Below are 24,237 nucleotides of genomic sequence, written 5' to 3'. Positions count from 1 at the left end.
TTTTGAAGGGGTTTAAGCCTAAACCATAATATAATTTAAAAATAGACCATTAAAGGTTTTTATTATGCATTTGTAAAACCAGTTATGGTTTAAATGACGACCAACAATGGCAGTATGGAACATTAATGGAATAGCTAAAACCCTTAATCTAATGCACTAATAGGCCTAGTTTTGAATTTTCATTATGCACTATAAGCTATGCATCTCGTCTCGCCTATAGACGAACAAATATCCAAGCCATGTACATAATGAAAACTCAAGATACTTTTGAGAATATATGTACATACTGAGCAAATAATTAATATCAATTATTGGCAATATCCACACTTTATTAGTTTTTCAAATTTTTTTTCACATTTGTATCACTTTCTAACCTTGCTTAAGTTTTTACCCATTTTTAAAAACCTTCAGTTTTACGAAATGTTTAGACCAAGTTTTAGTTTTTATAAATTTTTTAAAACCTTAAGTTTTTATTAATTTTTTGAACGAAATGTTTGTTTTTATTAATTTTTGAACAAAATTTTTGTTTTCATCAATTTTTAAAGCAAATTTTAGTTTTTATCAATTTTTAAATTTTAGTTTTCATCAATTTTTAAAAACATAACGTTTTTGTTACTTTTTAGATTTTAAACATTTTTAAACCAATTTTTCTTTTTGTCAGTTTTTAAAACACATTTTATATTTTGTCAATTTTGAAACCAAACTTCAGGCTTTGCCAAATTTTAAACCAAACTTTAGCTTTATTAAATATTTAAACAAAACTTTACTTTTCGTGAAATATGAAAAAGTTTAACCAAACTATAGTTGTTATGAAAATGTTTAACCAAACTATAGTTGGTATGAAAATGTTTAACCAAACTATAGTTTTTATGAAAATGTTTAACCAAACTTTTTTATCAAACCAAATTTTAGAGTCATCAAACTGAATTTTTGATTTATCAAACCAAATGTTGGTTTTTTATATTTTATATCCAATTTTATTACTTTCTATCATGTTTTTTTATAATATTTTTAACCACAGCCCCACATCTTGATTCCTTCATTCCAACAAAATATGATTCGATGAAACTTAAAGTTTTGACTAACGAGTCGTTATAACGCACATTTAAGATAAAAAACAAAGCAAACAGTGCCGAGATTGCTGAGAAAAAGTCATGTGCATCAGTAATTTTCTTCCCATCAACAAAAATTTCATAATCACTGTTGGAAAACCAACTTTCACCTGAGTAGACAATGACAGGGCCATTCAAAACCCTTTGTACAAGTATCCTTTTACAAAAAAAACTATTGCAGTTCTCCTTAAAAAGGCCAGGAACCAATAGGAGAGTGTAAGCCCGTTTTAAGCCCATTAAAAGATAATATGTATTTTCAACAAATGGCGATTCTTTTTATTTGATATCTTACTCTGTTGTTCTCTGGGATTATCATTAGCGAGCACTTGCTCCATTATTTCCGCTCTTAGTGCCACCGATTCTTTTAGGTTCATTCCCCAGATTTTATTGCCATGTGCTTTCAGAGAAAAATCTAACTTTTCTTTTATATTTATTTCCGTAACACGTTCAAACTCCACAAAAATCTAAATTGAGAATTTGTCGTTATTTAAAAATTTCCATCTATAAGATTTTTTTAGATGGTTTCATAATTTGATTCACCTGTCTAAGATCACGCAACGCTGGATATTCAGCCAAAACTTGATCAACAGGTTTTTCTCCTTTAAAATATAATTCCGGCAATCTTGGAAAGTTCTGTCCATCTTGACATCTATAACCTGCCAATCAATATTTGTTTTCGCCATTTCTACTTTCATGGATTTTTTAATAGCAGCAATGCTTTCTTTATCCTCGAAATCGATTGATTTTACCTTAATTTGAGTTAAGTTAATCTTAGACCATAATATATATAATATACGAAATAGGTTTTTCAAATTACTAGTTGTTTACTGCATTTTGTAATTTGGGATTTGGAAGTCCTCAATGGCGATTTGTTGGCTCGTTTCCTCAAAATCAAGGTTTGTGACCTATTCTTTGATTCTATCAATGGAGCTCTAAGTCGTGCCCCAGTGGGTGTTTCTACCAAAGGGGATCTGTTTTCTGACAACGTCACTGTTTTGACTAAAGAGGATGTATTTTCTGGCAAGGTAGATGATTCTATCATGGGGGATTTATCTTCTGTCAAGGTGGATGATTCTATCATGAGGGATTTATTTTCTGGCAAGGTGGCGGATCTAGTTTCAGGCGAGGTGGATGATTCTTTCATATGGGATCTAGTTTCAGGCGAGGTGGTTGATTCTATCATAGGAGATCTAGTTTCTGACAAGGTGGTTGATTCTATTGTAGGGGATCTATTTTCTGACAAGGTGGTTGATTCTATTGTGGGGGATCTATTTTCCGAAAAGGTGGTTGATTCTATTGTAGGGGATCTATTTTCTGACAAGGTGGTTGATTCTATTGTAGGGGATCTATTTTCTGACAAGGTTGTTGATTCTATTGTAGGGGATCTATTTTTCGACAAGGTGGTTGGTTGCTCAAAGAAAGATGGTGTTTCTATAACGGAATCCAGTTCCAAAACTGTCGCCAGTTCAGAATCATCGCCCTCAACTTGCTTTTCAGCAATAGCTTCAGAAGTGTCTAAAATAAATCAAATTTGCTGAGTTTTTCAAGGTTTCGGCTCTAGTATTAGTTAAACAAGCGTATCACAAACATGCTTACTTTTCTTGTATGTTGATTTTCCATATTTAGCTTTGGCATTTTTTACCATGTCTACTTCTTTCAGGGTTAAACGAAAATTTTTAAATTTAGCACGTAGCTGTTTGTACCATTTCTCCTTTAAATCAAAATATAAAACATTTGATTTTGCAGTGTTTACGGTTTAATGCTCAAAACAAAGCAGGGCAATAGCTAGCTTGAAATAATATAGAATACTCTTTAACCAACTTCTTTAGTCTAAGGGGTGAAAAAAGGTTCGCTTTACTAGAATCCAGTCTATGATAAACACTTATTTGCTTAAATTAACTGTTTGTAGTAATTCCAAGTTGGGTTTTATTTTTTATAAGACCTATTTGACTACTCGTAAATTATTGGACACATTCAGTTAAAACTTAATTGTTTCATTTCCGTTTTACTTCAATGTTGTAAAACTATTGGTTTTCCCACTTTTTTTAACCAACTGAACACAATATTTGTCCAGCAAAAACTAACATCATTTCCCCAAGGGAAACTAATTCCTTTCAATCAGAGATTAGACTTTTACGCAATTTTTTTAATTTTAAGGAAAAATTCTCAAACATCTAAGAACTGAAGCAGGGAAAAACTCTACAACTGTCCAAGGAAACGTTTCCTTACTATAAAGAAAAGCATCCCAACTTACATAACCTTCTCCTGGAAGTTGTCTTAGGTGTTGATATGTTAACACCAACTTTTTGGCTACGTACAGACTGTTAAAAAAGTCTTTGCACGTTGCAGTTTTCGCACATATTTTACTATATTTCAAAAACTATTCAAGCTAGCGCTCTGGAATAAAGTGCGTTATAAAAGTTTCGCATTTCTCTTTCATATTTTAACCGTTTCACAGTTGTCCTTTGCATACTTATACCGGAAACCGGAAATGTCAAAATTATCAACTTTGAAAATATTGGATTCTCGAGGATATAAATGCGATTTTCGGATTCCTTGGGGTCGATTCATATTTGAAAAGTTTTCACCAAATTCAATTCGGATGAATAGGTCACGAGTAATCAGCCTTTATTCAAAATCTGGCAACTTCGATTTAAATATCGATAATTCACAATCGAGTATCGAATCTTTGTTAGATGTTATGGCACTTTATGCATATATATATGATTGGTCTTGTGGCGCGATACTTTGAAACAATTCAGACGCTCGTTAAAGGGATGGTGAAGTGGGAAATTAAGTAATTTTTTATTGATTCTTACATAAGACCAATCTGCATAGTGAATTATCAGGAAATAACACCGAACGATTTTTATACGTCAATTAGTTTGAAATTTCATGGATTATTTTAAATAAGGATCTCCGACCAGTCGCCTAGAGCCCTGTCCTTTTATAAACAATTTTTTCGTGGCACGTTCCGCGTTGAATCAATTTATCGCGAGATTTGAAAATATTTGCGTGATGTGACAATTGTGGCGCGAGACATGGAGCGTGCCACGAGAATTGTGTTAACAAAAAGGCACGGCGTTACGCGATTGGTCGTAGGTCCTTATTTAAAATTATTCATAAAATCTTAGCCTAATTTGAATATTAAAATCAATGGGAGGTATTTCCTAAACTTTTCATTACGCAGACTGGTCTTATAAGAACCGATAAAAAATCACTTTAATTTCCACTTCCCCCTCCCTTTAAGAGAAAACTCGCGTCTTTTGAAGAGGAGAAGCGGTTTGAAAATATTGTTATTTGGGCCATGATATCATAATATTTAGAACTCATATTAATTACGTCTAGGTCTTCAGCCCAACTCATTGCAGCCTAGTGAAAATCTCATTCATGATGGCATATGCGCTTCACGAGATCCCTTCAAATAGACATATTCGACTATTCCATTTAATAAACAACCTCAGAGGAGATGGCTTCTATAAGTTCTATGCTAGGAAGGTTGGCTACGCGATTGAGCTTCGCTAAACGGAGCCTGGGGTTGCCTATAGCCTCCCGCGGATAGAGCAAATGTCAGGCCATTGAAAGATTTTATTTTAGAGGTAGGAATAGGACAGAGTAATCTAGGCGCGCATCAAAGTCCCGGACCCCCTTCCTCGGGACGGTGGGATATGAAAGAAGAGGCGGCTCATAACGACAGAGGAAAAAAGGAATTACGTATTTTTCGCCGTCCCAGTCAGTAACGTCATAAAAACCAAGTTTAAGTGAGCCAATCTGAAATTTTAAACTTTAAATTACGTGTTGGAGGTAGGAGCTGTATACTGGGCTATGAGTCGGACTGAATTAAACACTAGCAATTCTCTATTCCTACTTCTAAAATTAAATATATCTCTGGTGAGGCTTAATAATAAAGCCGACCGCAACCAAAGCATGGGAAAGGCGTATTTCAAAACTGACGTTCAAAGCTACCGATGGAAAAGCCTAAAAACTAAATGGAAAAAATGAAAGCCGGTAACAATTAGCACAACTAAAAATAACAGCTAACAGCTAAACCGAGCCCGAACGGTAAAAACTTGAAGTTGGTCTCTGCGCTGCTGGTCTGCTAGTCCTTTTGTTTATTTTCTATGGCAAAAACACTATTTTTGGGCATCGAGGGGTAGTAAAAAAAAACATCAATGCAGTTACTTGCTCGATCATTTATATAAATTGTAACCATCTTAACACAAAAATCGAATTAAATTTACAATTAATCATTAAATTAATAACGAAATCCCTTAAATTAACATTATAAATATATTTCTAGCCCTTTAAACTTAAACTTATCCCTTTAAAATAAACTGAAAAGAGATTCTTTCGTACAATAGAAGAGGAACTAGCCCCTCAATGTTGACACAAAACTTTCTAGAACGATCCTATACCCCTATATCCATAGTGTAAAATGAAACACCTAGCAACTAAAATACTTTCCAAGAACCCAGAGAAATGTCACGCTGATTTAGACCCCAAGCAACAAGACCTTGAGTCACTATCCTGGTACCTGGCCCGAGAAACTTCTAGAACATTTTTTTTAACCCTTAAACTGACCAATCCCCATTTGGTCCCAGATTTAAAAGTTTTACCTATTCGTTGATAACATGAATCCGCCCGGCTACGTAATAAATATGGTCCACTATTCGCCAAACCGAAGTCAATCAACAAACGTCATTGTCCCAGAAATCCTTGCGAGAAACTAGAAGTTATATATACGAAGTCCCTCCTGTCCCACCCTCAGTCGGTTCCTGAACTGCTTAATGAAACCCTGTCGGCTCATCCTTAAGAAACCCTTAGAAATCCGGAGTATTATTTTATATCGGAGATATTTTTTATTCATTTTGATACCTTTATTTTTCATCAATTTGAATCCCCAAGTTTTCGGAAGAGAATCGGAGAGATTTTTTATTCAATTTGATACCTTTATTTTTCGTCAATTTGAATCCTTGATTTTTTGGAGAAACTCGGAAACATTTTTTTAAACCCTTAAGTTGAAGGAGAGAAGGAGCGCGAGTGCGCGAGATATTAAAAGAAAAAGAAAATAATTAACCCTTATATCGTGAAACCTGAAAAAAGATCCTGAATTAAAACCCTTAAAACGCGAGAAAAGAAAAAAGATCCTGAACCCTTAAGAAGAATATAGAAAATAGGAGCAACTTGTCGTAAGAAATTAAAAACTTGAAACTATTTTGATAAACTGACTTGAAACTATGGTTAAAGAACTGAGATTATTGTTGACGGATTGATTCATTTTTTTTTAAATCTCAACTTTTTATTTTTTGAACATTATTGTTTTTATTGCATAACTACACGATTTGAATCTAAACAACCCCTAAAATTTAAATTTGAAACTTAAAGGAGGCATTCTATAGAGTATATTACTTTTGATTTTTGTTTAATTTTTTTATTTTGACCCCTATAAAAGTGTGTGGAAATTTATGAACAAGATTGAATATTATGTTGAATATTAAAATTTGGATTAGAATCTATTTTGACTCTCAATTGACACATACCATCAAAAACGCGGTCACTTTTGATTCAGAAATTTTATAAGCCCCTCGTTCCCGTTAAAAGGCCTTAACTCTCCACAACTGACTGCATTCTAACATCTTGTCTAGCGTTAGCGAGGTTGAATCATAAGTGAAAAGAGGTAGGTGTTTATCTTATACTCTAACCCCTCTAATAAGAATCGAACACTCCACCTTACCCCCATAAAATCTTAAAAAGCATAAAGAAAAGGCTTATAAATTGGCGCAGTCGGCAGGATCCGATACTTCGGAATCTTATCAATATGATGGATTTTGACATGTCTTGAAGAGAGTCAAAGTTGGTTCAATTATTAAAAACCCCTGTATTATTTTGAGAAAATATTGAGAAAAATCGAGCAATCAAAATGACGGACATTACCCTTAACTCGTCAGATTTAGTATTATATATCGCCCTTAACATAATGTTATTGTTGGTAGGAATTTCGTATGATTGAATCTTGAATTTTTTGAGAAACCTTATTATGAATATCGGTATTTTATTTCGACGTACAAACAATGATAAATCTATCCATACCCATTATTTAACACAATTAATTCTACAAAATGTTGAATCCCAAAAAGAATTAACTGAGACTATTGCTGCTTTACGAGATAGCCTGAAAGACTCATTAGAAGCCCATAGAGGTTCCCCTCCCCAATCTTTGAGTTCTAATGTGAGTTCGAGTTCGGAATCTGAGACCCATCAAATTAATACGAAACGTACCCATATGAAAGATATGCAAAAATCACCCGAAGAAAATGGTATTGATAGAGATGGAAACCTTAGAAGAGTCGAAAAGACTAGAAAAGAGGAAGATAGATTAAATCCTATGTTTACATCAACCCCTTATAACCAAAAAGGAACAGGAAAGAAAGTATCCCTCTCCTCCACTATTTACGAAGAAAAACGTTCGGAAGACCCCTATGCGACACGAGTAAAAGAATTTTTTAACCCCCCTACTAACGATACCTTGAGACCAGATAGAGAGGAACTTTTTCCAAGAAACGACCCTATACTAAGTCAGAATACCTTCCAAGACAAGTTGAAAAGTCCTATATTTCCCGTATACGAGAAAGAACAAGAGATATCAAATATTCCTGATATTACCTTAATTCCTAGAGGAGAAAAATTACAATATTCAACCCAGAGAAATAGAACTTTACCAATTCCTCAATTTACGGCAAGATTTAATGGAGAATCAAACCCTATAGAATTCCTATATAGCGCGTACGAGTATGGGATGATAACAGGCGTGACACGTCAGGAATTATTGACCCATATACCCCTAGCATTCGAAGGACAAGCTAAGAAATGGTATTGGAAGAATATAAATCATTTTCATACTTGGAATGACTTTGAAAATAAGTTTAAAGAAAAATTTTTGGGAGATGGTTATTCCAAAATAATCAAGAGAAAAATCCAAACAAGAAGGCAAAGACCCAATGAGAGCCCTGCAGATTATGTGCAGGATATGATTAACTATTATGATGAATTACCCTCTATCCCCTCTGAGCAAGATCGATTAGACCATATATTTTTTGGATTAATGCCCGAATATGAAGCCCTATTGAACTTGAAAACATGTACCACAGTTGATGAACTTTTAGAGGTAGTAAAGCAACTTCAACCAGTGATGGGAGTTTTACACCCTCGAAATCAAGGAACAAACGAACCCCGAAACCCCTTAATCAACAAATTCTGCAATTATTGCAAGGAATACGGACATTTTGTTTATAACTGCCCAAATAAAAGAAGTAGACCGCAAGAAGTAACCTTACCCCTTGAATCGTATCTTCCATCAGCTAGGCCTAAATGCTTTGTATGTAATTCTACGGATCATATGGCTAGGGATTGTCCCCTAAAACCAAATTATCAATCAAGAGAAAGAATAAATGAAGAACAAAATACCACTCCTAAAAGAACGGTTGAGATAACTGTCCCACAACATGAAAACGTAATTCACGTGATACATAATTTTGACCCTGCAACTGGAAGTATACCCTTACAATTACCCAATGGCAATTATGCTGCAATCTTAGACACGGGAGCATGTACATCATTTATGGTCAAGAATGTCGCTGAAAAAGCTTACCCAGAAATGAACTTTGATCAATTGAAAACGACGAGAGAATTCGTTTCAGCTTCCCCTAACAGTCCTCTTAAAGCTGAAGGCCCAATTAAACTTCCTGTACAATTAGATGATGAAATGGGACCCCCTGTGGAAATTGAATTTTACATAATTGATAAAGCGAAATTTTCAATTATATTGGGATCGGATTGGATGAGAGATGTAAGAGCAAAACTGAACTACGAGGATGATAGTATCACTTGCACAATAAATGGACAATACTGGGTGTTTCCATTTATTCAAAACCCTAGCGTAACCCCTATTACTACGATCGTGACAAATGAAATAAGTATGCCAGAAAATATAGAAGCAGAGAGAAAACAAGACTTGCAAAACCGTTTTATCGAAGTAAAGAGCATGAATGAAAATTCCCTTACGGAGGATGAAACAGACGAAGACAAAGAAGAATTGAAACGTAAAACCCGTACCTTTTACCCCCACGACTGGTTTTCTAATAGAAACAAGTTGATGAAGTCTTCAATTACTCAAACCCCTAATACGGAATCGCAACGTGTAACCACGATTAAAGAAGAGGAGAAGAGACTACGACGTTGTCGACGCAACAGAAGATGTACTTCATTCACGAGGGGCTAGTCATTCGCCAAAATTTTGTACACCTGATTACTGATTTCTGAATTTTCATATGAATTCCTATGATTACTGGACGAATTCCTTGATTTCTGCGATTACGATTATTTTCGGTGATTTCCATAATCATTACACTGATTTCCCGTTATTGCCGCGGATTACTTGTGATTTCCGTTTGAATTCCAATGAATTCCGGTGATTTTTTGGTGAATGCCGTGATTACCACTGGATTCCTCGTGAATTTCGATGAATACAGTGATTATTTCTATTTCAACTGATTATGATTTTTATTTTGGATTTTCGAATTCCTCCATTGATTATGCGTGATTATTTCACGAAAGGCGTGATTACCGAGGTGATTACAAAAGATTACTAGTAAATCATGTGATTATTTCTGATTTTCTCAAGATTTCACGTGATTTCCATTGATTATCGTAGATTTCTGATTACCTTTGATTACCCGCAGGAATGATTTTGATTACTGATGATTTTCAAAGAATTCTAGAAATCAAGTAATCGATTTCTGCGTTTTTGTACACCTGATTATTCAAGTGACTAACCCCTCGTTCATTCATGGACCCTCAAATGCCTGCAAACTTCTCGAACCCTCCCTCATCCTTAGATGATAATCAAACGCAAGTTTTTGAAAATTTTAGACATACCCCTATCCCCCAAAGACAACGTCCATATGAGACAAAACCCAACGAGAATGACAATCATTTCTTTACTTTAAAACCTTACTACACAAACCAAAGAAACCATTTAAATTACCCTCGCAATATTTATGTCGCCAAAAAATCATCAGCTGGATATCCACGAAACAATGACCCTTACCATAAAGACAGAAGTTCTGCTACACCCCAGAAATATCAAGAAATGGAATTGAGAGTTGACGCTGGAATACTTCCTATACCTACTATTAATTGTGAAACTTGTCATACCGATGGACATCGAGAAAATGAATGCCTTAAAAATATCCCCTTAACCCCTAATGAGAAATCGGAAGATACCCAGGATATTGAAATAACTTTTAATATTACCAGTCCCAATTATTAAACCCCCCATAGACGATGGGTGACACCTAAATTTTATTCCTTAAAGGAAAACACATCCAGTAGATATAAGAGATAAATTTCTTAACCCATTAACCCTTATATTTTAAATCATTTAACTCCTATATATATATATATAAAAGGAAAACAAAAAAAAAAAAAACTTTTATTATGGTGATAGTAAGATGGATATGTTAAGTTCGGGGACGAACTTTTCAGAAGAGGTGGGGATATGTAACCATCTTAACCCAAAAATCGAATTAAATTTACAATTAATCATTAAATTAATAACGAAATCCCTTAAATTAACATTATAAATATATTTCTAGCCCTTTAAACTTAAACTTATCCCTTTAAAATAAACTGAAAAGAGATTCTTTCGTACAATAGAAGAGGAACTAGCCCCTCAATGTTGACACAAAACTTTCTAGAACGATCCTATACCCCTATATCCATAGTGTAAAATGAAACACCTAGCAACTAAAATACTTTCCAAGAACCCAGAGAAATGTCACGCTGATTTAGACCCCAAGCAACAAGACCTTGAGTCACTATCCTGGTACCTGGCCCGAGAAACTTCTAGAACATTTTTTTTAACCCTTAAACTGACCAATCCCCATTTGGTCCCAGATTTAAAAGTTTTACCTATTCGTTGATAACATGAATCCGCCCGGCTACGTAATAAATATGGTCCACTATTCGCCAAACCGAAGTCAATCAACAAACGTCATTGTCCCAGAAATCCTTGCGAGAAACTAGAAGTTATATATACGAAGTCCCTCCTGTCCCACCCTCAGTCGATTTCTGAACTGCTTAATGAAACCCTGTCGGCTCATCCTTAAGAAACCCTTAAAAATCCGGAGTATTATTTTATATCGGAGATATTTTTTACTCATTTTGATACCTTTATTTTTCATCAATTTGAATCCCCAAGTTTTCGGAAGAGAATCGGAGAGATTTTTTATTCAATTTGATACCTTTATTTTTCGTCAATTTGAATCCTTGATTTTTTGGAGAAACTCGGAAACATTTTTTTAAACCCTTAAGTTGAAGGAGAGAAGGAGCGCGAGTGCGCGAGATATTAAAAGAAAAAGAAAATAATTAACCCTTATATCGTGAAACCTGAAAAAAGATCCTGAATTAAAACCCTTAAAACGCGAGAAAAGAAAAAAGATCCTGAACCCTTAAGAAGAATATGGAAAAGAGGAGCAACTTGTCATAAGAAATTAAAAACTTGAAACTATTTTGATAAACTGACTTGAAACTATGGTTAAAGAACTGAGATTATTGTTGACGGATTGATTCATTTTTTTTAAAATCTTAACTTTTTATTTTTTGAACATTATTGTTTTTATTGCATAACTACAAGATTTAAACCTAAACAACCCCTAAAATTTAAATTTGAAACTTAAAGGAGGCATTCTATAGAGTATATTACTTTTGATTTTTGTTTAATTTTTTTATTTTGACCCCTATAAAAGTGTGTGGAAATTTATGAACAAGATTGAATATTATGTTGAATATTAAAATTTGGATTAGAATCTATTTTGACTCTCAATTGACACATACCATCAAAAACGCGGTCACTTTTGATTCAGAAATTTTATAAGCCCCTCGTTCCCGTTAAAAGGCCTTAACTCTCCACAACTGACTGCATTCTAACATCTTGTCTAGCGTTAGCGAGGTTGAATCATAAGTGAAAAGAGGTAGGTGTTTATCTTATACTCTAACCCCTCTAATAAGAATCGAACACTCCACCTTACCCCCATAAAATCTTAAAAAGCATAAAGAAAAGGCTTATAAAATATATTACTTCGGGCGTGATAAATGCAGTTAGGGAGTAATGGGGATATTAGGGAATTGTGTGTTTTAAGACTTTTATTATGAGGGAAAGAAGACATGCCTTTTTTGAAGAATTTTTCGAAAACTTTTATTATCTTTATTAATAATTAGTTAAAAGCTGACACATATTAATAAAATTTGGAGGAAAATTTTCAAATAACAATACTTCCTACGAGTTTCAAATTACAAGACTTCCTTCGAGTTTTAAATTAAAGATAGTTCGTTTGCTTTATTGAACTATTTATTACAAACAAGACTGTCACTTTCAGTTTCAATTGTTGCTTAATATTTTACTTAACCACCCCTTGCCCTTAAACACTTCTTTTATTTAATGAGAGACATAAACACTAAATAGGGCTCAAGTCGGTCGAAAGAGCGGCCCCGTGAAAAGCGTCACTTCCTTCGTTCGCCCGAAATCTTGCAACGAGTCGGGACGCATGGGCTGGCCAATTGTCCTTCAGAGCCTGAAACCATACACTAAAACTATTTTTTATGTTAGATAAGAATAATTGTTAGCTTATTAATTATATTAATACCGGTCACGATTAGAGCTGGTTAATCTTACGCAGAAAAGAATACCAGCGAACCGAGCGGATCTGTTGAATATTACAATTCTTTACCTCCTAATTTCATTAGACTTTATGTCTGTCTTTAAGAATAAGACTAAGAATGTTTTTAAAGGGAGGTTGAAGTGAAAAACTGTGTTTTTATCGATTCTTCTACTAATTATGAGACTATTCTGCATAGTGAAACATCCAGGAAATATCTCAGAATGATTCTAAAATTCAAATTCGGTTTAGGTTTTATGGATAATTTAAAATAATAACTTTCGACCGATCGCGTAAAGCCCTGCCTTCCTGTTGACAAAATTCTCGTGACACGCTCCATGCCCAATGGAATTTAACGCAAGATTTAATAAAAGTTTCTCACGATGTGACAATCGTGGTGTGCGTGATATAGAGCGGGCAACGGAAATTTTGTTAACAGGATGACAGGGTGTTAAGCGATTGGTCAGACTTGCTTATTTCAAATTATCTATAAATTCTGAGAATAATTTGAATTTTAAAATCATTCGGAGACTTTATTTCCTGGAACTTTCACTATGCAAAATGGACTTATAATTAGAAGAAGAATCGATAAAAAATCACTTAATTTTCCTCTTCATCCTCCCTTTAAAGGCTAGGGGAGGTCCAATAAAAAATCAAGCAACAATTAAAACTGAAAGTGACTGCCTTGTTTGTAAAAAATAGTTCAATAAAGCACACAAACATTCTTCAATTTGAAACTCGAAGGAAGTCTTATTATTTGAAAATTTTCGTCCAAATAATTTTATAGATATTTTTCAACTTTTAAAGAAATTAAAAGTTATTCGAAATAGCTTTAAACAGGCTTGTTTTCTTTCCTTCACAATAAATCTTTTAAAACACAAAATTCCCTAATATCCCATTACCTCCATAAGTTAGTGTTTTTGCCATAGAAAATAAACAAAAGGAGAATTTTCCTCCAAATTTTATTAATATTTGTCAGCTTTTAACTAATTATTAATAAAGATAATAAAAGTTTTCGAAAAATTCTTCAAAAAAGGCATGTCTTCTTTCCCTCATAATAAAAGTCTTAAAACACAAAATTCCCTAATATCCCCATTACTCCCTAACTGCATTTATCACGCCCGAAGTAATATATTTATATAAATGATCGAGCAAGTAACTGCATTGATGTTTTTTTTTTACTACCCCTCGATGCCCAAAAATAGTGTTTTTGCCATAGAAAATAAACAAAAGGAGTAGCAGACCAGCAGCGCAGAGACCAACTTCAAGTTTTTACCGTTCGGGCTCGGTTTAGCTGTTAGCTGTTATTTTTAGTTCTGATAATTGTTACCGGCTTTCATTTTTTCCATTTAGTTTTTAGGCTTTTCCATCGGTAGCTTTGAACGTCAGTTTTGAAATACGCCTTTCCCATGCTTTGCTTGCGGTCTACTTTATTATTAAGCCTCACGAGAGATATATTTAATTTTAGAAGTAGGAATAGAGAACGGTTAGTGTTTAATTCAGTCCGACTCATAGCCCAGTATACAGCTCCTACCTCCAACACGTAATTAGAAGTTTAAAATTTCAGATTGGCTCACTTAAACTAGGTTTTTATGACGTTACTGACTGGGACGGCGAAAAATACGTAATTCCTTTTTTCCTCTGTCGTTATGAGCCGCCTCTTCTTTCATATCCCACCGTCCCGAGGAAGGGGGTCCGGGACTTTGATGCGCGCCTAGATTACTCTGTCCTATTCCTACCAGTCTTGGAAATAAGGATTTTTTTGAAACTAGTCCTCGGGACCAGTGACCCCCAGCGTCTACAATATTAAACTGGTCCTTGGGACCAGTGACCCTATCCCTAATTTATTTTTTACTAATCCTATTGAAAAATTAAGGGAGTATTTCGTTGACGCACAACCCATTCGATCGGGCTATAGATGCAAAATTATGTAAAAAATCAGAGTTAACTGCGTCATTGGGGGAACACCGTTTTTTGGTCCTAATTTTGAAAATACTGGTTGAAATCTCTTGAAATTTTAATGAGATTTGCAAAATAATGTTTGGTACTTTTGTGCAAAATTTTCTCTTACAAAGCTTTTTGTAACAACATTAAAACGAAAATGAACCATAATTTAATGGCTTAGTCTCAAACAGTTTAAATTTGTTTCCTTCAGCTTCACTGGTTCGAGTCTCTTGAAATTTTAGTGAAAGGCATATTTAAAGGTTTTAAATTATTGTGGAAAATTTCCAACTTTTAAAACGAACAGTCCTTTTCCTAAAATTTCCCTAAGCGACTAAATAGGTTGTAGGATTATGCACAAGCACAATTTTAATGAATTTTTTGGAAGTGAGTTGTTTCTTTGAAAACTATTTATACAAAAAAACTATAGAAGGGAAACTTTTTAAAATTTCCAAAACATAGCAAACGCTGTTTTGCACATTTAAATTTCAAGAGGTTTGCACCAGTAGTTTCAAAATTAGGGCAAAATAACTGTGTTCCTCCCATAGCCGGTCATGTTAAAAGCTGGCTACTTGGATTTTTCGAGCGAAAAAGCCCATAATTACCAACACGCGCTTTTACATAGGAAAAAAATTGTGTGAAGCCAAAGCGTGATCGAGTGGCTGTGGTTGTAGCAAGGAAGGCAACTTAGGCAAGAATGAGAAAATGTCAAGGCTAGGAGACTATATCCATGGAGTAGAAATTTATAATGACTAGAATTTTTAAACTGGTCCCTCCTGAATTTTCATAAAAATTCTCAATTAATAAACTGGTGCCAAGGACCAGTAACCCCCGGATTTTGAATAAAAAAACTGGTCCGAGCAATTAATAAACTGGTTTTTGACCTGTGGACCTGTGCTATTTCCAAGACTGATTCCTACCTCTAAAATAAAATCTTTCAATGGCCTGACATTTGCTCTATCCGCGGGAGGCTATAGGCAACCCCAGGCTCCGTTTAGCGAAGCTCAATCGCGTAGCCAACCTTCCTAGCATAGAACTTATAGAAGCCATCTCCTCTGAGGTTGTTTCTTAAATGGAATAGTCGAATATGTCTATTTGAAGGGATCTCCTGAAGCGCATATGCCATCATGAAGGAGATTTTCACTAGGCTGCAATGAGTTGGGCTGAAGACCTAGACCTAATTAATATGAGTTCTAAATATTATGATATAATGGCCCAAATAACAATATTTTCAAACCGCTTCTCCTCTTCAAAAGACGCGAGTTTTCTCTTAAAGGGAGGGGGAAGTGGAAATTAAAGTGATTTTTTATCGGTTCTTATAAGTCCAGTCTGCATAATGAAAAATTTAGGAAATACCTCCCATTGATTTTAATATCCAAATTAGGCTAAGATTTTATGAATAAATTTAAATAAGGACCTCCGACCAATCGCGTAACGCCGTGCCTTTTTGTTAACACAATTCTCGTGGCACGCTCCATGTCTCGCGCCACAATTGTCACATCACGCAAATATTTTCAAATCTCGCGATAAATTGATTCAACGCGGAACGTGCCACGAGAAAATTGTTTATAATAGGACAGGGCTCTACGCGATTGGTCGGAGATCCTTATTTAAAATAATCCATGAAATTTCAAACTAATTGACGTATAAGAATCGTTCGGTGTTATTTCCTGATAATTCACTATGCAGATTGGTCTTATGTAAGAATCAATAAAAAATTACTTAATTTTCCACTTCACCATCCCTTTAACGAGCGTCTGAATTATTTCAAAGTATCGCGCCACAAGACCAATCATATATATATGCATAAAGTGCCATAACATCTAACAAAGATTCGATGCTCGATTGTGAATTATCGCCATTTAAATCGAAGTTGCCAGATTTTGAATAAAGGCTGATTTCTCGTGACCTATTCATCCGAATTGAATTTGGTGAAAACTTTTCAAATATGAATCGACCCCAAGGAATCCGAAAATCGCATTTATATCCTCGAGAATCCAATATTTTCAAAGTTGATAATTTTGACATTTCCGGTTTCCGGTATAAGTATGCAAAGGACAACTGTGAAACGGGTAAAATATGAAAGAGAAATGCAAAACTTATATAATGCACTTTATTCCAGAGCGCTAGCTTGAATAGTTTTTGAAATATAGTAAAATATGTGCGAAAACTGCAACGCGTAAAGACTTTTTTAACAGTCTGTACATATGAGATGCAGGATACCTAATATTTGAATTGTTAAAAGTCAGAACCCATACTATCTTCTCAAGATACTTTTAAACTTACAAGGAATATCTTCTCAAAATATCATTGAACAATGTGTTAACGAGCTCTTTATTTAGTTTTATCTTACTATCTTCACTAAGACTATTATATCTATCTGGATTTTTATAAACCTCAGGTAAATCAGGCAAAGTATAATTCAAACTGAACTCTGTCCTTGATCCGCATCCAACCCCTTGTTTTTGGTCTTGCACCAGCCTATAAAGTGTAATCGCTGATTAAATTCTTCTGATATTATTTTACTTTTTTATTATATTTTACCAAGAAACCGTGTTTGGTTCATTTTCATTTTCTTCGTCTATCATTTCAACATTTGCAATGTCCAAATTCTAAGCAAAATTCAATAAATTTTAATAGGCCTTACAAAATCAGCTCTCTTAAAACAAAAACAGAAAAAAACCTCAAGTTTATTTGAAGCAAAATTCCCATCATGTTCTAGTCCAATTCTTTTCTCCTTATGCAGCACTTCTTCGTGGTTTTTTTACTCTATTACAAATACATCTCTATTACAAAATAGGGCGATTCCTTAAAGGTGCGTTAGGTTCTTACTTTATTGACAACCACGATTTTCATAAAATTATGAAATTCCGTTGTTTCATCGATATCAATGTGTGTTTGAAACTGTTCATCAAAAACCCAAAAAATGGATTGATTTGTTTAAAAGTAATTAGCATAAGAGCAGAAGTAAAACTAAAACATCAATGTATGCAGTAACTTAAAAGCTCTCATTCTTTAATTGTTAACTGAAAATGTTATAAGGTTAGCGTAACCAAGGCGTAAACCTTCTGTGCCCAGATACAATTCTTTTGGAGCGCGTGGTACCTTTAGAAAGCTTCGAGCCTATGCATGGTTAACGTTATTTCGCGGTAAAACATATTTTAATTCTTTAACGGGATAGTTGCGTTTATCTACATGTGGAGAAAAGAAACATGAAAAAGAAAGTTCTTCGAAGAACCGTTTAAGAAAATATATCGTGGCAATAGCTAACTTATTATCACTGTGTATAGATTAAACAACACGAAGCCCATCCTTTTTTATAGTGCTGTAGCCGCTTTCCCCATCCGCCCTGTCTAACCCCAAAACCGGAGTTTAGAGAAAATATTTGGATCTAAAACATTTTAAATTTTAACTCCGTGTGGTTATATAATAACCAAAGGAGTAATGGGCTGATACCCAGTTACTTAGTTTTTTATCTAGTATAATGCATGCGATAAGGCAGTGCAAGCGATTCCATGGATATTACATTTGTAAAGGGGACTAGTAAAACTGACCGCTTTGATAATTCAAAAATCGAGGCAAGAGTTCAGTATAAAGCTCGAGTTCTAAAAGGAGTTATTAAACGTATCTTATAATAGTTTGTAGAAGTGTAGAATCATTTTTAAACTCTGAACAGAAATGAATAATTAAGCTTTTTTTTATAGTCCCGTATAAGTATATATTGTCCCTGACTTTCAACAGTCCCACACCAGAAGTTACAGAACCAGTTTTCGTGTACATATACATGTACTGAAAGCCTTCCATCACTGGGAGGCGATTCGATACGGTGGGGTTGTTTTCGAAATTACATAGACATCGGAAAAGCCTTCAATTGACCTCAGTAAGTTGATGGATTTAGTTCTTTCTTGACCCAAAGAAAATATACGCTCCAGGAATGGAAGCTATGTCTGGGGGTTGGGTTCACCAAGGAACTTCCGGTCTATGCTATTTCAATGTAGCCGGAAATACCTCGGTCAACCGAGCCTGCCTTTGGAGCGTACTAGGAGGGGCCAGACAAAAATTTACACTAGAGGAAGCTACACTTTCCATTCCTGGGGCGTGTATCTTCTTTGTTTGACCTCAGTAAGTTGATGGATTTAGTTATTTTTTTGACAAACAGAATTCTGAAACTGGTTACGGCAAGGGTTTATTTCTCATTGTGTTGATTTTCTACGATTTACGGATTAGAGAAAAATGTATGCTAAGTTAGATATGGCACCTTACAGTGTCGTAGTCACTGTATTTCGCGTGTATTGAAATGGGCAGGCATTTCTCAAGTTTATGTGGCACCTTTCGTAACTTAATAGTGTATGCGAGCCACTGTATCGCCTTAGATCTTTATAGGGAGCTAACAGTTCTGACCCTGAAACGTCACACCCTTCTATCTCTTACTGGAGTTTCATCCCCACTAACGGTTGGAGACAGTATTCTACGCGCAAAAAATCCAACCAGAAAGGGACTGTGTGACGTCAGACTATCGTCGTGAAAGAGAACTGCCTTAGACAGTATAAAATTTTTCGATCGTCATTGAAGGGAGAGTGAATGGGAGAGAATTGTGGTGAGGTGATATTTTTCGTTCGTGTATTTTAAAAGGAAGGAAATTATGAGAGTTAGGTTAAGCCATATACCCTCCCTTAAAAATTTCTCTTACCCGTCGACAATAAGAGTTTCACGCTCCCCTATTTTAACATTCAAAGAAATCGTGGGAAATTTTGAAAGCAAAAGCAAGTATTTACTGACGTTCTTTTTAGAATGGTCTTAAGGCACCGGGATATTACAATTATTGGATGTTTTACCGAATTCTTTCTCTTTCAAACTCTTCTGAGCATAAGTTCATGTTAGAAATTTATAAGAAGCGATAAGTGTGCATCGGCATAAGTCTATGTTGTAAACTCATCGAGGGGATAATCACTAAAACTATCTGTTCTTCGATTCGCCGGAATATTACAATTACGGCATAAGTAAATTTATACGGGTTATAATTCTATGACCGTTTAGGGTAGGGCATCGAGGGGCTATTCACTCTGATTTTATGCACGGTAAATTATTTAAGCATTGTAAAAGATAGCGCTATTCACTCATTAGGGTAAGGTATAGAGGGGTTATCCACTCATTAGGGTAGGGTATAGAGGGGATATTCACTCGTACGATGTGGCTACTATTACGAGCCCTTAGGTCACCTTGTTTCTTTTAACTTCATAAGGATTAACGTAATGAAATCGATCGTTATAGCATTGCTCCGTAAAGCGTGCTGTGTCGGGCGCGTTAATTCTAGTAACAGGGCGACGCTATAACGGCTCGTTTTCGTCAAGATGTTGCCCAAGATTACTTAAAAATACTTCTAAAATATATGACAGTTAAAAGTCAAATCATTCCTTTTTTTTGTTCTATTTAGAAAGTGTTTCCATCCAAAAATATGCGCTACCACCCGACTAAGTTATCGTGTGCGAAATAACTTACGCAATTACCTTTATCGCTTTATAATGGCAACTTTCATAATCAACGTAATCATTTAATAATAGGTTTATAAATAAGCCTAAATTTCAAAAACGCTACAATTTAACTTTAACATACCTGATAAAATGTATTGGGTCCATAATATTCCTTGTACTTTTCGTCACTTTTTAGGTGTTGTATGAACGATGAATATGACGGATGTTTTAGTTCAATCTTTTTTTTATTTTCATCGTGACACAGTAGTAGCGAAACCGTTGATGATGAAGTCATAATTTTTCTCCACTTAACGATCGAATAGTTCCGTTTCGCGTCCAAGTTTTCTTTGAAAAATTCGCGCCAAATTTTAACCACAGCTTCCGAAAACCTAAACTTCGCGCTTCTTATCTCTAGTTTTGGCGCCTATTTTGTTGCTATGGGCAGGTTTGACTCTTACTTTCTCTATTTGTCATTTACCTCCCCTCTTTGGTCGTTTCTGCTCCCTTAACCCACAAGCATTTTCCTTTTTTAAGAAAAACTCAGTAAACACTATAGGTAGATCAAGAAAACCTTGAACCTCAACCGCGAAGTGACAACCACGGCTTGAGTCAACCCTCAACATCCAACGGGTTTGCTTAACCTCGCAAATATAATAGCATTTCTATTAAACGAGTTGTTTTGCCTGCTTTTGGCAACGGTTCTGTTCTGCAGGAGTGCGTTTAAACATATACACATTTTTAAATATGAGTGCTCAATTGTATAGTTGCGTGAAATGTACCTTTTTCACCAAAAAATTTGGATTTCTTTTAACTCATATGGAAAACGCCCATGGACATGACCCTTATTTCAACATCGTTTGCGGATTAGAGGGTTGTGGGAGATCTTTTGATAAAATGTCAGCATATAGACGTCACGTTAGATATAAACACAAAGGTTTCTTGAGTAATGACGTAGGTGAAGCTGCTCCAAGTAATTCAAATGAAGGCTTAAATCAAGTTGGAGAAAATGAAATGGTTTATGAAGAAGGAATCGAAACCGAGAAACGAGATGACACCTTAAAACCCCCGGAAATTAGAGACATCCTAATTAAAATTATACTAAAATACAGGGAGCTACACCATTTACCTCAAGGAGTTGTGCAGTCCTTGACCAATGACATACTTGAGTTTTGCGAGCACTTGCTTACAAAAAATAACGAAGATATTCTCAACGTTTTAAAGTCAAAAGACATAGAAATCGACAAAAAAGACGTATTTGCGAATAACATAGAGGTCAGGGCAGCATCTGAAAGCTTAGACTCTATTTGTAAAGTAAAATTGGCCTGTAAAAATCAGTACAATATGATTGAACCTATTCAGTATACTTTTGCCCAGTTAATAGATTCAAGAGATATAAAAGTATTTCATTACGTTCCAATAATCAGAGTTCTTGAAAAACTCTATTCTTCTGACGAAATGTATACTAAAACTGTTGATTTAAGGAAAATTCCAAAAGACTGTATTGGACACTTTTTACAAGGCACTGTGGCCAAGAGAATTCTACAGAAAAATTTGGATTATTCAAGCGAAACAATTCATCTTCAAATTTATTTATTTTATCAAAAAGAGGTAAAAATAAAATTATGGGATGCTATTTTTCAGTTCTAAACCTCGAAGGAAAATATAGGTCTCAGTTGAGCGACATTCACTTAGTTTTTTTGGCCAAATCAACAGACATAGATAAATATGGCTTTCACGAAGTTTTGCAGCCGTTGTTTCACGACTTAAAACTTCTGTCGAAAGGCATTTTTCTTCAAGAAAAAGCTTTAAACCTCAAAGTAAATGCTTCTCTATTTTCCGGTGACAATCTCGGTCTTCACAAGCTCGGTGGCTTTAATGCTAATTTTAGTAAAGAACGAATATGTCGATTCTGCATGATCAGAAAAGATGATATACCCGTTTACACCAAAGAGAGTCAATTAAAGGAAAGAACTCTCGATCTACACAAATATCACTTAGACGGAATTGCCATAGACAAAAGTATGCGGACATTATATGGTGTGCGAAACGAAAGCCCCCTCATGAAACTTAAATATTTTGATATAACTAAACAGCTACCGCCTGACCCGATGCACGACTTGAAAGAATGAGTTATTCCTTCAGTTTTGAAAGAAGTAATCAAACATATGATCACGAGCAATATTTTATCCCTGGAAATATTTAATGAAAAAATATCGTCTTTTAAATATGGAAAAACGGAACCTAACCATCCAGAAGCTCAAAATAGTAACGCCATTTTAGGAAATGGGAACTTTAAGGGATCGGCAAGCGAAATATTTTGCTTGTTCAGATTATTGCCATTTATATGTTACCCTTTGCTGCCGGACGAGAGTGACCAAAAGTTGTTGTGTTATTTAAAATTACGAGAAGTGGTTGATTATATATACGCGCACCACTTACACGAATCTTTCATTCCGAAACTGCAAATATTGATTGAGTCATTTTTAAACTCTATTACTCAGGTCTTTGGAGGAGACGTAATGACACCAAAATATCATTATTTAATACACTACCCCAAAGCTTTTCTTAAATACGGGCCATTGAGAAATATTTCTTGTATTCGATTCGAAAGTAAGCACAATTTCTTTAAGAAAATAGCTCTTACGTCGAATAACTACAAAAATATTACAAAAACTATGGCTTCGAGACATCAATACTACCACTGTTATAACACACTAGCGGAAAAACAGTACGGTATTCAAAAAACGTCAGCTGGGTGTTTAGTTGCGAAGGACAAGCTTCCATTACCTCTTCAATTTATTTTAAAAGATATGCCAGAAAAACTTTACTCAGTAAAAAACGCCATTTACGATAACATGCGTTTCACTGTAGGATGTTTTTTGAGAAATGATTTGAATGAAATGGAAGTGAAAAGCTTCTTAGAAATTAAGTATATTTTTTCTGTTAATATGACCCTAAGATTATGTTGTTTATTGAACGATGTAAACAAATTCTCTGATCATCTGCATGCTTTTGAAATTAGCCACAAACATAACGAATGGCTAGTATGCACTCCTGAATCACGAGAACCTTACGAGTTGCTAGATAGATATGAAGTTGCAAACAAATATTATATTCCCTTGAAATCTAAATTTGTAAGTGAAGCAATTTAAATAAACATAAATATTTTATTATAGAGCGTGAGATTATGTTTCAAACATTTTACATTTTCACTCTAAACCCCGTTGGAATTTCCATACTAAATAACTAAAAAAAATGCACTTAAGAAATAAAATCCGAAGCACATCTTCAAAATGTGCTACTAAATAAGAAAAAATGCATTTCCCTTTATAATAAATGCACTTCCCTTTCCTTTTCAAATAAAAACTGCCTTTTTGGATAACCTGGATCTTCTTGGTCAATATGGTCAATGAGTTTCTCGCCAAACCGTCTCAAAGACCCTCCTTTGCGTTTCCAAGAAGAATTCGTACCCTCGAGCTTTTGTGCTATGACTTTCTACACAAAATAGCGCTTACCTGTTTAACTGCCACCTTCAATAGAGAAAGGGTGTAGCGCTTCAAACTATTTTAACTATCAATCGCGACAACTTAGGGAAAGAATAGGTAGGCTTAAGACATATTTTCTTCGCGTTTTCACTGCTTTTTTTGATTTACGAAAAGAGATAAAATGTATGTTAAACTACTAATGGCACCTTATGGTGTCGTGGTGACTGTACCCCGCGAGTATTGAATTTGACGGGCATTTCTCAAGTTAATGTGGTACTTTTCGTTACTTTATAGTGTGTGCGAGAGCAGCGAGACACTGTACAACCTTAGATCATTGTTGGGTGCTGTATAATTTTAGCCTATTGGAAATCACACGTAGTATCGCAAAACTATTTTTGCACTTTTTTATTTATGGGAACGTAGCAAGGGTGAGATTGCACTAGGAATTCTGAGATAGCTTTATAATACACTGTATTAAAAAGCTATATGGAGAAACAATGAAACATGCCAAACA

The 24,237-nt window shown here is 34.8% G+C and overlaps 2 protein-coding genes across 2 annotated transcripts; one reads left to right on the top strand and one right to left on the bottom strand.

Annotated features, from left to right (window-relative positions):
* Window positions 1-1,356: 1,356 nt before the first annotated feature.
* Window positions 1,357-20,636, bottom strand: LOC149684707 (uncharacterized). Its single transcript, XM_089871107.1, has 9 exons — window positions 20,381-20,636; window positions 17,600-17,671; window positions 17,451-17,536; window positions 17,312-17,379; window positions 17,201-17,248; window positions 2,709-2,823; window positions 1,930-2,627; window positions 1,653-1,861; window positions 1,357-1,576 (listed from the first exon to the last, which is right to left on the bottom strand). The coding sequence occupies exons 5-9, from the start codon at window positions 17,216-17,218 to the stop codon at window positions 1,543-1,545; spliced, it is 1,074 nt and encodes a 357-aa protein (XP_089727233.1). The 5' UTR covers window positions 17,219-17,248; window positions 17,312-17,379; window positions 17,451-17,536; window positions 17,600-17,671; window positions 20,381-20,636; the 3' UTR covers window positions 1,357-1,542.
* Window positions 20,637-20,982: 346 nt separating this feature from the next.
* LOC149684706 (uncharacterized) lies at window positions 20,983-22,367 on the top strand. Its single transcript, XM_089870893.1, has 2 exons — window positions 20,983-21,802; window positions 21,880-22,367. Exons 1-2 carry the CDS (start codon window positions 20,983-20,985, stop codon window positions 22,365-22,367), a joined length of 1,308 nt encoding a protein of 435 aa, XP_089727019.1.
* The last annotated feature ends 1,870 nt before the right edge of the window (window positions 22,368-24,237 follow it).

The sequence above is a fragment of the Phalangium opilio genome, unplaced genomic scaffold (assembly GCF_054372755.1).
Source record: "Phalangium opilio isolate 3A_F unplaced genomic scaffold, DU_Popi_V2 ptg000032l_1, whole genome shotgun sequence".
In the NCBI taxonomy this organism is placed as follows: Eukaryota; Metazoa; Arthropoda; class Arachnida; order Opiliones; family Phalangiidae; genus Phalangium; species Phalangium opilio.
Note: the sequence above shows the minus strand (reverse complement) of the source record. Positions and strands in the feature narration are given on the sequence as shown.

Excerpts from the sequence above, each read along its gene's own strand:
- LOC149684707 (XM_089871107.1), bottom strand. Across the intron at positions 2,628-2,708 it reads AAAATCAACATACAAGAAAA|ACACTTCTGAAGCTATTGCT; the intron begins GTAAGCATGTTT and ends GATTTATTTTAG. Across the intron at positions 1,862-1,929 it reads CAAAATGCAGTAAACAACTA|GTAAAATCAATCGATTTCGA; the intron begins GTAATTTGAAAA and ends ACTCAAATTAAG.
- LOC149684706 (XM_089870893.1), top strand. The coding sequence starts at position 20,983 with ATGAGTGCTCAATTGTATAGTTGCGTGAAATGTACCTTTTTCACCAAA. Across the intron at positions 21,803-21,879 it reads GAAAAATTTGGATTATTCAA|TTCTAAACCTCGAAGGAAAA; the intron begins GCGAAACAATTC and ends GCTATTTTTCAG.